The 15,929-nt window shown below is 38.5% G+C and overlaps 1 protein-coding gene across 1 annotated transcript in view; it reads right to left on the reverse strand.

Moving 5' to 3' along the window:
* The window catches only part of reln (reelin), a 379,183-nt gene that overhangs the window by 20,562 nt on the left and 342,692 nt on the right, over positions 1–15,929 (reverse strand). The window contains exons 57-65 of the mRNA XM_065275748.2: positions 15,812–15,929; positions 15,540–15,715; positions 15,395–15,468; positions 15,129–15,290; positions 14,889–15,046; positions 14,583–14,802; positions 14,306–14,503; positions 3,218–3,316; positions 2,607–2,721 (exon numbers count right to left, since the gene is read on the reverse strand). Of these exons, the coding sequence (XP_065131820.1) occupies positions 2,613–2,721; positions 3,218–3,316; positions 14,306–14,503; positions 14,583–14,802; positions 14,889–15,046; positions 15,129–15,290; positions 15,395–15,468; positions 15,540–15,715; positions 15,812–15,929 (1,314 nt within the window). The 3' untranslated portion in view covers positions 2,607–2,612. The remainder of the gene's footprint in view (positions 1–2,606; positions 2,722–3,217; positions 3,317–14,305; positions 14,504–14,582; positions 14,803–14,888; positions 15,047–15,128; positions 15,291–15,394; positions 15,469–15,539; positions 15,716–15,811) is intronic.

Genomic DNA, 15,929 nt, shown 5'->3' on the forward strand with positions numbered 1-15,929 from the left:
TTGTCTCTCACAAAAGTCATCATACTTTCTTTTCGGCTGGCGTTTTGGTTGATTGGGTCGACTGTCTGTCTTGGTTTTCTCTGCTAGTACAGAATCTCCAGTTTTCATTCCTTGTCACAAACGTATCCATTGTTAATTTTTATACCCGCTACTGCCTATAACGCCTCTCCACATTAAAATTTTTGTTCCACTTCCACTCCAGGCTTATATTTAAATGTATCATTTTGAGTGTATGGTCAATGATTAAAAGAATTAATAGAGATGGGCACAAAAATGACCAAATTTCCTCCCATTTGTCACGCCCCACTTGTAATGTTCCTATTCCCCACCAGTGGGGCCCGCCCCACACTTTGAGAAACGCTGTACTAGATCTTAGTACTGCCTTTGACACAGTAGATCACACCATACTCTTACATAGACTGGAAAACTGGGTAGGGCTCTCTGGGATGGTCCTCAAATGGTTTAAATCATACCTAAAAGGGAGAGGTTACTATGTGAACATAGGTAACCATAAATCTGAGTGGACACCCATGACATGTGGAGTCCCACAGGGTTCAATTCTTGCACCGCTTCTGCTTAATTTGTATATGCTCCCACTTGGTCAAATAATGAAAAAGAACCAAATTGCTTACCACAGCTATGCAGATGACACCCAGATATACTTAGCCCTGTCACCCAATGACTACAGCCCCATTGACTCTCTATGTAAATGCATTGATGAAATTAACTGTTGGATGCGTCAAAACTTCCTCTAGTTAAACAAAGACAAAACTGAAGTCATTGTCAAAGTCAGAAATCTTGGTGTAATTTTAGAGTCTGACCTTAATTTCAGCAGTCACGTGAAAGCGATAAGCAAATCAGCTTACTACCATCTCAGAAATATTGCCAGAATTAGTTGTTTTGTCTCAAGACAGGACTTAGAGAAACTTGTTCATGCTTTCATCACAAGCAGGTTGGATTACTGCGATGGACTCCTTACAGGGATCCCAAAAAAGACCATTAGACAGCTGCAGCTCATACAGAACGCTGCTGCCAGAATTCTGACCAGAACCAAAAAATCGGGGCACATCACTCCAGTCCTCAGGTCCTTACACTGGCTTCCTGTCACATTTAGAATAGATTTTAAAGTACTGTTACTCGTTTATAAATCACTTCATGGCTTAGGACCCAAATACATGACAGATATGCTAACTGAATATAAACCTAACAGATTACTCAGATCATTAGGATCCGGTCAGTTAGAAATACCAAGGGTTCACTCAAAACAAGGTGCGTAAGCATTTAGTTATTATGCCACCTCTAGCTGGAATCAGCTTCCAGAAGAGATCAGATGTGCTTCAAACGTAAACACTTTTAAATCTAGATTAAAAACACATCTGTTTAACTCTGCATTTAGTGAATGAGCACTGTGCTGCTTCACACTGACTGCACTTTGAAGGGATGGTTCACTTTGGAATGGGGGTTCTGTCATCGTTTTCTCGTCCTCGTGTTGTTCTGGACCTGTGTGGGTTTCTTTTTTCTTCCATGTTAGGAATAAAAAAAATATGATGGAACTTCTTACCATCATTTAACAAAATATTTTCTTAGTCATTTATCCAAATACGTACAAAATATAATTTTTCCTACTATGGAGGTCTATGGTCGCTTGCTGCTGTGTGTTTGCCCGTCATTTCTCGGGGTATCTTCTTTTGTTTTCGTCGGAGGGGGGGGGGGGGGGGTGTGCGGGTTTGGAGCAGCGTGGGGATTGGTGGATGGTGGCAGAGTTTTTCATTTTGAAGTGAACTATCTTTAACTCAAGTCACTTTTACTCCTGTTTTATTCTTTTTAACATTTTAAACTGTTTTTATTAAAATCACATTTATTTTCTTTAATTGTTATTTTAAATTCTCATGTATCTTTGTTTTTATTGTGATTTTATTGTGGATCTCTTATTTTTACATTTTCTTTTTTATATATTGTTGTCTCATTTCTGTGTAAAGCACTTTGAATGACCTCTGTGTATGAAATGTGCTATACAAATAAACTTGCCTTGCCTTGCATTGCCTTGATGTTGGTGGTTTGCAATGAGAAGATTTCTGGTTAGGTACACAAGCCTGTCAACGGTTTTGGGAATGAACACTAAGTAGTACAGCTTTAATTAAACTAGATCAGTCATAGAATATGCATGTTGAAGATGCTTTCTTCCTTTATTTCTTAATTTTAACACTGTCTGCATTTAAAAGTGTAATAACGTAAAGTGTACTACTCATCTACTTTTATATTTGGGTTGGACTGGATGCTCATCAGGTTCTTTGTTGGTATATGCTCAGGAATTACCATTGGTCTGGTTGTGGTTGTTATAATGAGAATGGGTCCAGTTGCATTGTTACAGTTGTTTTATTTCTGCTGTCCTTTATTAGTTGCGGTCTTGCAATTGTTGTGTTGTGAGTTGTGGATCTTTGCAGTAAAGTTCATAAAACTGCTACTTGATATACTGCCTTTTAAAACTTTTCCACATATTGTGCATCTGTGTGTTGGCCTGATGAAGCTCAATAGTGATGTACAAGAAAGGTCAGATGAGGGGAGGGAGAAACAGTCATGCAATCTGGCAACAGCAAAGCACTTACCTGACACTACAGCCATGCCATAGGGAGCAGAATACAGAAGAAAGGAACGGTTATAAGATGCAGGATGGGACTGCTGCTGGCTTGCACAATGGTTTGGGCTTGAGAGTACCCTGACCTGCATTGGCAGGACCAGAGCAACCAGTGTGCATACAGGTGAATGTTAGGCGTAACAGCAGGGATGTCAGGCCGGAAGGGTAAGAGTTGAGTGGGGATCAGACAATGGAAAAAACATTGCAGATGAGGCAAACAGGTCATGTTATGGCATGCAGAAGGGGTTATGGGAGAATAAAAAGAGAGAGAGAGAGGAAGAAAGAGTGTGTGAAGGTAAGAAAGTGAGAAGAACGGGTAGTAGATATGTGTATGTGTATGATGAGAATAGGAAGTGTATGTCATGTGTCATCTGAATACTGTACTGCTCTAAAGAAATGATGATGATATTCATTACAAAGTATTTCATTATTATTATAAGGAACTTTATAATACAAATTTCATCACAACTTTCAGCTGCCTATATCTGACTACTAATATAAACCTTATAATATGTTCAATTATTTAGTTTTTACTACTGGAGGCAAAGCAGTGTTTATTTGTCTGTAAACAGAAGTACTTACAGAATGACTTCCACATGGTCCAGAGCCCACTGGTCACGACCTGCACCGTCATGTCGCGGCTGCCACCATCGTAACAGCACACCTCTCACACGAGCTTCACTACAGTGAACAACATAACAATACATACACTGTTTAATCCAATACACAATACAAAATAAATGTAATGGGTCTCATTCATGAAACACGAGTAGAACGAATTTTTGTGTAAATCGTTCGTAAAGTCCTTTTGGCGTAAATTTTCGGATTCATGAAAATGTTTGTATTTGGTACGAAAGAAATCTACACCTGCTCCCAGCCTCGCGTAAATTGTGCGTTTAACATCCAAATGTTTTGCTCATCAATAAGGCTGTATTTTAATTCACCTTAATCATGTACACATTACACAGCATTTTGTAAAAAATATTATATACAGTTATTATATACGTTTTTTCTTTTCACTTTTATGATGAGCTCCAGTAATAGCATCTGCAAATGGAACACTTTAATCAAATAAGTTATTGCTTTCAATAGGGCTGGGCAAATTGTTTTCCTTCATTGTTACAGAAATTGTTTCCTATAAAATAGCCAAAATCAGGAATAACACATTTACGATGGCTGATATATAGATTTGGCAGATAGAGCGCGGCACAAAAGGCGCATTTTCAGAGACCGTGCAGACTTACTTGCTGAGAATGAAGACTGGTTAATTAGTCGTTTCAGGCTACCCAGACCAGTTCTTTTGTAAAAAAGTTAAATCTGCTCAAATTTAAACTGCTTGTGTATTTCCTCTAAATTATATTTTTTATTTTACCATGTCAGCTGGCCATAAAAATTGTGAACTGTAGCCTTACTGTACCATCTGATTATGTTGAAGTGCTTTCCTGCAAAGGGGTTTTATCACAGTCACCATTGGGAATTATACCCGACAGAGAGGTTTAGCCAATTATGCTAATGATGCGTACATCACATATAGATATGCTCGATTATGATGATGATGGTGGTCCTCCAGTTTGAATAAGATTATTTTGAAGTGAACTAATTCATTTTTTGCAGTCAAGCTTCATGTCGAACCATTTTCTTTTCACTTCTGGGACTGTTCGATTAACAGATGAAACTTCATTAACAGCATCTGTATTGTGCTGCCAAGCTTCCTTTTTTTAGGACCTGAGACTATGTATGCTATGTATGCTGGAAAATCACTATGTATGCTTGAAAATAAAATGTGAATTAACTTCTGATAATAAAACTTCAATTTCTGCATCTGATAAATTTTTCTTTTCATTCGCTTTTAAGAAGACATGTTGAAATCCTTCGTTTGATGTCATAATATGATGCCAATATATAGTTGTCAGTCGGATTTAATGGGCGGGATTTATGGTAATTGAGAAAAAGCGTGCACGCGCATCCCATGTACGACTGATTGGAATTCATTAACACATTTAACTATCAAATCTGACGTTTACAAAGTATTTGTGAATCAGGAGGAGAGTTTTCGGGAAGGTCTGTTTACGTGCAAATCACTCACATTTACTCATATATTTACGAATGTTTCATGAATGAGACCAAATGTGTTTACTGACAGTGCACAATAAACAGAGGAAATAGCAAAGATAGGAAGCATGGTTAGATGTAGACTTTAGTAGATTGTATGGCTGGATGTCTGAGTGGATCCCACAGAATAATAAAGGTTTCAGAGATAATTGGAAGTAATTTGGAAGTTATTTTGGGTGGGTTTCAAGACCTTCATTTATCCTTTATAACAACAAGGAGCAATAAGGGTATAACGCAATGCCTTTTTTCTTTATGATAAAAGAATCAAGCCTGTGGAAACGTCTGTTTTACAAAGGTCCTAATATGTACCATTTTGGTACCAATGTGTACCTTTGATGTACCAGTATGCAACTTTTAGGTACAGAGGTGTATTTTTTACAACTTTTGTGCCTTCTTGTATCTTTATTTCTGAGAGTGCAGGCTAATAGTTTTATTATAAGATTACAAGCATCAAAGTTTGATTTCAAGCAATAATTTTACAATTATTTAAATTTTTGACATGGCCTTAAGTGGGCAGCATTAAAGATATGATTTAAGGATGAACAGTAACTCTTTACAATACGTTTGTAGGTGTTAACATTAGTAAATGCCTAAGCAAACATAGTCTAATCTTTCTAATCTTTGTTAATGTTAATTAAAAGCAATACAATTGTTCAAGTAAGTTCATTGTCCACAAAGCGCTCTGGAATGCTTGATTCTGATGAGCCAGTGCTGACTTTCCAAGGCGAGTTATTTCCAGATATTATGCGGCTCTCAAAAATGCTTTATTCTGATTGGCCATGGTAACTCGGATGCTGCATATTAGTTTGACAGGCACAGTATAATATAAGACAAAATTAAATATAAATATGTTTTTTAAAAACATATGACATGATTTTTACAAATGATTAAACCAGAAGGTTTGTTTCTTACATCTGAACGTCTTGTCTTATCTTAAAAACGAAAGTAAACAGGTTTTCCTAATGAGCAAATAAAGTATTTCAAATCAATATTTAATGTTCCTTACCTTACTTATGAGATAAATAGCCATGTTATAATCAGTACCTGCTGCCTATACATTACCCCTTACTTAACTAATGTTAACAAATACAACCTTATTGTAAAAACTAATGTAGAAAACTGTAAATTGCTAAAATTTACTTTTTACAGGCAGGGTCACATTTGTCCTCTGATGTAGAATACACTCATCTGAGGGTGAGTAAACTGTCAGATTGCAGGTTATTTGCTGGTTCCTGCCTGTCAGCAGAACCCCCTGACCTAAATTGTTTATTTGAAGTGCCCCCTGAGATTTAATTTAAATATTTCAATAATTCAATAGCAACTGTGCATGTTTCATTGCACAATTCTTTATTTTTCATCCCATTCAAAGTTTTTATCAGTAGCAGGCCTTTTTTAGATTATTGTTAACTGTTTGACCTTCATTTAGTCATTTTATTGGTAGATAAAACAAGTTATCTTGTCAATTGGTACCCAATTTATAAAAAACTAAAGCCCTAAATCACGCCTTCCAGGACGGCCAAAAACCTGGGAGTGGTCATTGATGATCAGCTTAGCTTCACGGAGCATGTTGCTAGCACCGCTCCCTCTTGTAGATTCTTCCTCTACAATATTAGGAAAATTAGACCTTTCCTAAATGAGCATGCTACGCAGGTCCTAGTCCAAGCTCTTGTACTTGTACACGACCAAACCCCTATAGATGATTCAGAACGCAGCATCAATAGTGGTCTTCAATGAGCCAAAGAGGGTGTACGTGACTCCTCTCTTTGTCAAGTTACACTGGTTTCCGAGAGCAGCTTGCATCAAATTTAAGGCTCTGCTCCTGGCATTTAAAACCACCACTGGGTCAGCACCCCTTTACCTTCACTTACTATTAATGACATCGAAATATCACCCCAGAGCGATGTAGTTTCAGACCATTGCCTTGTGTCATACACGATACTTATAGTCTGACATATTATGTTTGGAGCGATTTGGTTCAATAATAAGTATCTCTCTCTTATTGGAGTTAAGCATAAGAAAGTTATGTGCCATCCAGTCCCTAATATCACTAATGCAGTCTGTTGGCTTAGAAAACTGGTGGGTTTCGCTAGGATGTGACGAGATGTAAAGCTGGGTATCATTCGCATAGCAGTGAAAACTTATGTTATGTTTCCTGATAATGTCTCCTAGAGGTAACATATATAACGAGAATAGGATAGGGCCTAAAACTGATCCCTGTGGTATGCCGTATCTAACCAAGAAGCGATATGAGTCTTCCTCATTTACATAAACAAAGTGATATCGATTGGTTAGATACGATCTAAACCAGGCTAATGCCTGACCACTGATGCCAACATACTTTTCTAGTCTATTAAGTAAGATTGTGTGATCTATTGTGTCAAAGGCTGCACTAAGGTCTAGTAATATAAGGACTGAGATTTCACCACGATCGGATGTTAAAAGGAGGTCATTTGTAACTCTAAGCAATGCTGTCTCTCTGCTATGGTGGGGGCTGAATCCTGATTGGAACTTTTCATATGTACTATTATTCACTATGAATGTGCGTAGCTGGCTTGCCACTACTTTTTCTAATATTTTAGAAAGAAAAGGTAGGTTTGAGATTGGTCTAAAGCAGGGGTGTCAAACTCATTTTAGGCTGAGGGCTGGATGGTAAATAACACCATGATGTGAGGGCCGGATAATTTTTTTAAACCTTAGTGTGCTGATAATTGTGTTAATATTAACTAAAACAAACCAATTCATTAGTTTGTTTAGCAAGAAAACTAGAGAAACAAAGCTCTGTGAAAACTACATTTCATAAGGTCACACTCATACTGTTCATACTATACACACAAATTTACATCTGTACAAAATCCACTGGCCTTAGGTTGAAAAGCCTTAATTTACATTATTTGCATTATTCCTTAATGCCAAAATTATTTATAAATCATTCACTTTTCTTTGGAATATATTTGTAATGAGAACAGTCATTTAGAAAATGAAAATGCTAGATGGGGCAGTGGCCCAAACCAAAAATGGCACTAAGGGGGGGGGGGGGGGTACTATTATTATGGTTTTAATAAAGTATTATAAATATGATGTGTTATATTACTAGCATGTGATTATAATGGGAAATATAATAACAAGAATTAAAGTGTGACAATCTGCTAAATATTCAATATGATTTACCTGCTGGCTTGATGGAGCTTTGAATCCATGTTTGCAATGTTGAACTGCCTGTAGCAGCCTCCCTTTCCGTTCTCTTTCTTTATTTTGTCAAGGCATTGGTGTTTTTGTCTACAAAGTGTGCCAACAACAGCAAATGTAGTGTTTATATTAACTTAGATCTGATCGGGAAGATTAAATCGATTAGACAAGTATTTTAACATTAATACTAATGAGGCTATTTTGTTGTTGTTTGCTTGCTAAGTTGTTAGCACTTTTAGAACACCAACAGCAAATCATTACCGGAAGAAATACATAAACAAACTTCCAAATTACTAATTCTGTTGTTTAACTGATTAAACTGATTTAATGTAATGAATCTACCTGTTAATGCAACGAACTTCGGAAACTGTTGTCTTCGCTCTCCAGGCAGAGAGTGGACACAGAGATGCTGCGGAGCGGGCGGGAAAACACGAAGTGGATTACCGGAATCAGTGGATCTTTAGCGGAGCAGTAACAATAGAACAGCAAGATTTTGGGCACCGTGTTTAGTGTGTTCCGCGTTTTGCTGCTTTCCGCAAGTCTCTCATATTAAAAACTAACTAGACACCCGCCTGAAAGAGTTTTTTAAATATGTTTTTAATATTTAATAATACTGTATAAATCATCACGCGGGCCGGATTGGACACCTTTGTGGGCCGTATGCGGCCCGCGGGCCGTATGTTTGACACCCCTGGTCTAAAGTTATTAAGATCTCCCTGGTCAAGGTTTGGTTTTTAAATGAGCAGTCTAATAACTGCTAGTTTGACAGCTGTTGGAACGTATCCTAATTCTAGCGATGAGTTAAAGATATTTAGTACTGGGTCTGACACTACAGGAAATACCTCTTTAAGTAATTTTGTGGGAACGGGGTCTAATATACAGGATGATGATTTAGATGATGTTACTAATTTAGAGAGCTCTTCTATTGTAATAGGTTTAAATGAGCCAAGATGTTCATATGGTAATCTAGTGTTAAATGTACTATTGGGTAGAGTGGTGGCTGTTTGAGTAGCTTCTATTAGAGGTCTACACGGAAGACCCGAGACCCGAAGACCCAGGACCCGACCCGGGACCCGTAGGGGTTCGGGTCTATATTTTAAATGATCAGCCGGGTCCGGGTCGGGTCTCAATCTATTACTTCGGGTCCCGGGTCTGTTTAACATTGTGGGTAATACCCGAGGTCAATCGGACTCGGAGAACACACTCACATTTAAATAAAATATTTCAAAATCAGCAACAAAAACTTAGATGAACTGTCGCATACATTTTTTCTATGACGCTAAAATTGCGTTAAAAAGTTAATTTTTATAATAATATTATAAATTGACCGTCTTGCTGTTATATCTAAAGTTTTCGCGACTCAAAGAGCACAGATATGATAGCAAAGAAGCAAAGCTAACGAAAGCAGCCATGGCACTGAACGAGCGATCGTTATTATAATCCAAATGGGCAAACATTATTAAGCAAGTTGACCCGATGTAAAACTGCGTTATTAATCACCATGACTGTAAAGTGGACTTTAAAAGCTGGAATAAGCATTAAACATTTCAATCGTCAAAAGAGGAATAACATGGATGGAACTTTCTTGGAAATAAGGATTGTGCATCACGGATTTTAAATAATAGACGGGTCTTTGTCGGATCCGGGTCCAGCTTTTAAATAATAGACGGGTCCGGGTCGGATCCGGTTCCAGCTTTCAAAACAACAGACGGGTCCGGGTCGGTTCAGTGTAGCACATTTGCGGGTCTGATCGGGTTCGGGTAGGAATTTTTGGACCCGTGTAGACCTCTAGCTTCTATGTTTTCCCTTATAACCGTAATTTTGTTAGTAAAGAAGTTCATAAAGTCATTACTATTGTGTTGGAGTTTACTATTGGTTTCTGTTTGTTCTTTGTTTCTAGTCAGTTTCGCAACTGTGCTAAAGAGGAAACGAGGGTTGTTATGATTTTCTTTGATAAGCGTACTGAGATAGGTAGATCTGGCGGTTTTTAAAGCCTTTCTGTAGTGTTGAACACTCTCTTTCCAGGCTGCACGCCATACCTCTAACTTTGTGCTGCGGTAGTTTCGTTCCATTTTTCTAGCTAACTTAAGACATTCTTCTTTAACAAAGCATTCACATAAAATGTCCAGTAAATGTACTTATCCCACAATAGTTAGTTTGTCTAGAACAAAGCACTCACATACCTCATATGGGTAATATACTTATGCCGCAGTAGTTAGCCTGTCTGAAACCGAGCTGACTTAAACCACTATACTGTATGACACTTGTATTACATGTAAACAGCCCCTACGCTAATAGGATTCTGTTTCTCTCTCCCCGTCTCGTCCTCGACCCTGAGGACAATGAGACAAACAGACCCAGTTCCTGCAACCGTAAAGGTCATCACACCGTTGATCTACTGACCGTCCTTCTACGAGATGCCCAGCCGTTGCCTGACCAGCGACCACCGGCGGAACCAGTTTAATTCACTTACCCGTTCACATACCCCAATAGTATTTATATATATATATAAATATATATGTATGTCTCTCAAGGGTTTTTCCCCTCATAGGAGTTTTCCCCCTGGACTAGCCAGGAGTGTTTTTCTCCTAGGGGTTTTTTCATCCCCTGGAGAGTCCGCCACCTTTGGCTTAACTTTCTGCTTTACTGTATACCTTACATTATTACTATGCTCGCTTTTCTATGCTTTTCCTACAAATATTAATGTAAAGCTGCTTTGAAACAATTAACAATTGTGAGAAGCGCTATATAAATAAAATTGAATTGAATGGACAGTTTTCTTTTGTCCTTTTTACTGCGCAAAATTAAAACTCTCACTGGCCAAACAAACACTAACCCTGTGATCTTTTTTAGAATGGCCAAACAGTACTTAATAACAACTTAATACACTAAATTTATCATGATTATCATTATGCAGCTTATTATGTAGGTCTTTTGTTTCTTCAAGTGTCAGTCACAGATTTTTCAGGAGCTTTCCCGCCTTCTTGCAAATTCTAAATCAATATATTGTTTTATGTAAATGAGTAGGCAGAATAATTTTCACATCATTTTAAAGAAAAACTCGAAACTACTAGATCCTGTTTTGAAAAGTCAAATATGTTTAGTATGGGTTTTGTGGACTTATATCAGTGTTATTATTATTTTTTTTTTTTTTCAAAAACCACACGTAAACTTTTTTCTCTTAAAAATACAAACATGAACATACATGTTGCTCACATAATATTGTAGCCCAGTTTGTGCTGAACACAGTGTTATGAGACTTTTACCATTATTATAATTTTAACCCTGGAGAACCCAAAAACCCTTTTGTTAGCAGCAATTAACATTGGCCAAATTTGACCAATGGGTTCTCCAGGGATAAGCAACTGAAAAAGCACAAATGTCAGTGCTGGTCAAAACTGCTCAAGGATGCAAAATCAGCCAATACCCCAGATGGTTAAGTTACTCTGTCTATAAAGTAATTACAATACTCATCCTTCAGCACTCAATTAACTTTCTCTGGGCTAAGTACAATTCCTTGTGTTCGCCTCCTTCTTTCACTATGCTGTAGAGCTGCAACTAATGACTATTTCTTCTGTCGAATAATCTAGCGATTATTTTTCCGATTAGTCGACTACTCTAACGACTATTTTTTATTATTAATACAGTGTTCTTTTTTTGATTAGCTATTTAATCTGTTGGATAATCTGTTTTCTACTCTCTGTCTGATCTGACAGTTATTGTTTGTTTTATTGTATTTTAACACAACTGAATGCTATTTTCACATATTATCTGTTCTTTTGTCAGACATATAGGGGCAGTTTCCCAGACAGGGACATTAGACTAGTCCTAGACTAAAATAAATATAAGAGCTGTCCAAACTGAAAACATCTTGCACTGACATATCTTAAAATAAACCAGTGCCCTTAGTTTGGCCTCGAAATGCACACAAGTAATGTTTTTAGTAAGGCATGTTTGTTTAAACTAATTATATTTCCTAATTAAACTAAGGTCTAGTCCTGGTTTAAGCTAATCTCTGTCCTGCCCGGTTGCATAAAACTTTAAGACTAGTCTTTAAAGTTAGTCATGAATTTTTTTCTTCAAGACTTATCATAACTGTTTTAAGTATGTTACATAGAAAGGTTGGTCTAATTTAAATCCAAATAATAAGACTGATTAGCCCTAACTAATTGCTAGTTAGTCAGAATCATTCTTAAAGCAACACTATGTAGTTTCCATGTAAAAATGACTTACAGCTCCCCATGTGGTTGAAAAGCGCAACAGAGCCTGGTATCAGACACTCTTCTACAGGCAGGGGGAGGGGCGGGGCTGTGTGCTCTACCCTCCACCGCCACTTTCAGAGTGGGCTTGTAGCAGCTAGGAGGCTGCTCAAGTTCCAACAACAGTACAGTTTGTCCAGTTAAAAGTTGTTCTAGCACTGAAATAATTTTAGAGACATTATTTAAAGGTAAAAAAACTACATAGTGTTGCTTTAAGACGCAGTCTTAATGTCACGGCTATGTTTATGCAACCGGCCATCCGGAAACCACCCAGGGCCGGAGTGGGACTCATTTTCAGCCCTGGAGTTTCATGACTTAGACCGGCCCACTTAAGTTCATGACTGACTATATTAAAATAATACAGTTAAATCCTCAGTAGCCTATACATAAGTGTGCAATAGTGAACTGTTTTCTGCATCCTTGCAATTCATTGTATTTTTTTAAATAGATAATTTCCAAACCAATGCAAATACAGTAAACAATTATGATTTTTGCTCTAATCTTGCAGCCCTATGATAAGGTATTTTTATATTATTCAATTAAACATATTCAAAAGCTACTAAAAGGGAACAAATGTGTTTGTGTTTTCCCCTATATTTCTATTTTTAAAAAATGGTGGGTCTTGAGATTACCTGTTGGGTTGAAAAAGTTTAGAAACTCCTGATATACAATACACAATCAAGATTTATGAAGTATGCAGAGGAACAGGAGGAAAAATAAAAAATCCTTATCTTAATTTTTAGTACTTGGATCATGTACATTGCCAAATACCTTGTGTCATAAAAGAACAAATATTGAATGGACTTGTTTTACTTAAGAAAACATTATATTCATATGAAACGTTTTAAATAAACTGATGAGTTTTGCATCAAATAAGTTTTTGTTATCAAAAGACGATGAATAATAATGACTATTCATAGATCATTCATTATTGCATCTATGACTTAGATTTTTAAAAATTACGATTTGTCTCATTTTCATTTATGTGGCCATTCGTATTAGGTCGCGCATCTAGACGCGCGGCAAACGCCCTCAAATACAGACGCATCTGAATCTAAACTCGTGTTCACAGGCGAGCGCTTTGAAAAGCAACCCGTGCGTCTTGCACTAACATTTTTAAAGCCGGCAAATTACGCGAGTGGGGCTGAATAAGTGCTGGATGCAGCAACCTTCAATCCGGTGGCATGACAACTCACAATTCGGCGCAAATAAAAAAATTGCCATTACACAGTGTTACTACAAAAGGCATGCGCGGGCATAGGAGAGAGCTCGCGCACAAGCACATAGAGAACCTGTTTGTGTGGGAAAACATTGCTAATATTTCATGATAAACGCGAATCAGTCGTCTTCTCTGCCAGTAACATCTGACGTTTACGTGAAAATGCAAGTACAAAACACAGCCAACTTTTAATTCTTTCATTCAGTGTCATGTATGCGAGGCGCTGTCTAGGGGCTTCACGCAGAGAAAGAGAGAGCGCGCGTGCACAAGAGAGGCACCACCGAGCGCGCACAACAATAAATGAAGCGGTTTTAAATGAAAATAAAAATGTAACGTTAAATGTTGCGGCCATTGTTGATTTTGTGGCGCACACAAACAAATCAATGTATGGATAACATTGCCAGGAGCATAAGCCGCCATTACGCGAAATGAATGTAAACAGCAATGCGTCGACGCATTTTACGCATGTCAACATATTTTCATAGTCGACGTAATCGATGACGTCGACGCGTCGTTGCAGCACTACTATGCTGATGCATTCAGATATAAATAAACTGAGAAAGGCATTGCTTGCAACATAATACTCTTCATTTAGAGCAAACTCTGTATCTTTATACGATATCTAGGTCTGTATAAAACACTATGGGGCGGTTGGTTGGAGAGAGTTTGGTTACTAGGCCTTGGTTATAATATAATTTTTAAGCTGTTTTTTACAAACAAACCTTACAAAAACCAGTACTGGTGTGCATGTAGAGACAAACAATGGGACTGATATATCTCTTAGGATATGTCAGTACAAGGTGTTTGTAAATGAAGGCAGCTCAAAATATTCATTTTAGACTGGGACTAGGGTAAGCCCTGTCCAGAAACCACCCCCAAAGTGTGTAGACTTACAGTGGGATGTTGTAGGAGACTCTCTGAGCCTTGATGAAATCTTTTGGCTGATGCTGTGCAATGACATGCCAGCTAACTCCGTTATTGACGCTGTACTGGAGCAGTACGGCCCGGTCGACTGTATCCGCCTGATCCAGGGCAGTATTACAGCTGTCTGTTTGAGACAGACTGCCTATCTGCAGTACGAACATGATCTTACTAGATGAGAGAAAAACATGTCAATGACGTGATTTAATACAACAGCAAAAGTAAGATTCCAAATAGTTTTTCGCGCTACCTGGCACGGGTCAGGTCTAGAAGTCTAGTGATGGCTTGTCTGGTGTCGCAGCCATTAAAGTACAGTGAATCCCCATGAGCATGAGGAGAAAGCTGACCGCAGCCGCTGCTGACCCCGCCACCCTGAATCAAACTCCAGCTCTCCTGGGACACCGAACCAGACTCAAAGTTGTCTTTTATGGAGCTGGGCAGGTCGCTGCTGGACAAAGAGCAGTCATCACCTGAGAAAGACAAAACCTGCACTTGTTTGTTCTGCTGCACATCACACCATCGCAAATGTTATCAACGACAGGGTTGCCATGCCTACCATGATATCCCTCATCACATATACAGACAGATCCACTTGTACAGTAGCCATGACCGCTGCACAATCCCGGACACGCTTCCCCGATGTAGACGTGGTCCACGGCCCAGCTGTAGCGCTCACCAGTGGCCTCCTGCTGAATCCAGCGAAACTGTGTTGCGCTGCAGACCAACAGAACATTTTGGATATTCACAAATTTGCTTTTCACATTTTTTTGTCAAATGTGATCAAGATGGGCCATACCCTGAGGAAACGTGGTCAGGCAGTTGAATAGTGACTCTGGTCCATGCTGAACTGTTGACTGGACTGTAGATGGAGGACTCGTGAAACTGAAAAGGTGAGCAGCCTACATTGTTAATGGAGGATGGCAGACAGGCAGATTGGACTAACTGCCACACATCTGACCTAAAGAAAAGAAAAAAAGAAGAGAAAAGAACAAAGATATTACCAGATTTTTTCATTTGCTTTACCCTCTGTCTCTCTTACACACATCTGTTATCCATACTCACCTGGCATCCCTCCTGTACTGTAAAAGTACAGAATGATGGTCATCACATCTGTCTGCTTCACAGCCGACCACAATCTAAAGTGGACAACAATCAGAATTAATACTGTATACAATGTGTGTGTCTGAATATAATGATATACACTGACCTTGAACTGCAAGATGTATCCAGGCTGAACGATCAGTTCGCGGGTTGCCAGGATGTTGTGAGATCCGTCCAGGTTTTTGTTTGGCCAATACAAATGGAAAGACGGGTTTCCACAGAACCCAGCTGTGCGAACGGCATTGGGATAGAAGCTCCAGCTCTCTTCATGAGATACACCCTCTGCAGTAATGATAACATAAGTTTAAGTTTGGAAAACAGAGGACAGTCACTCTCAATCTCTGTACTTTCACATTAAATAACATTAAGTCAGCTAACCATCATCAAAAGTGTCCAGTAGAGTGCTGGGGTTAATGTCAGATCCTCCCACTAGGATGTTGTCTAAGGCCCACTGAGCGCGCTCCACACTCGGCATGACCAGGCCTGATGACAGTGA

This window comes from Paramisgurnus dabryanus, chromosome 9 (assembly GCF_030506205.2).
Source record: "Paramisgurnus dabryanus chromosome 9, PD_genome_1.1, whole genome shotgun sequence".
NCBI classification, from domain to species: Eukaryota; Metazoa; Chordata; class Actinopteri; order Cypriniformes; family Cobitidae; genus Paramisgurnus; species Paramisgurnus dabryanus.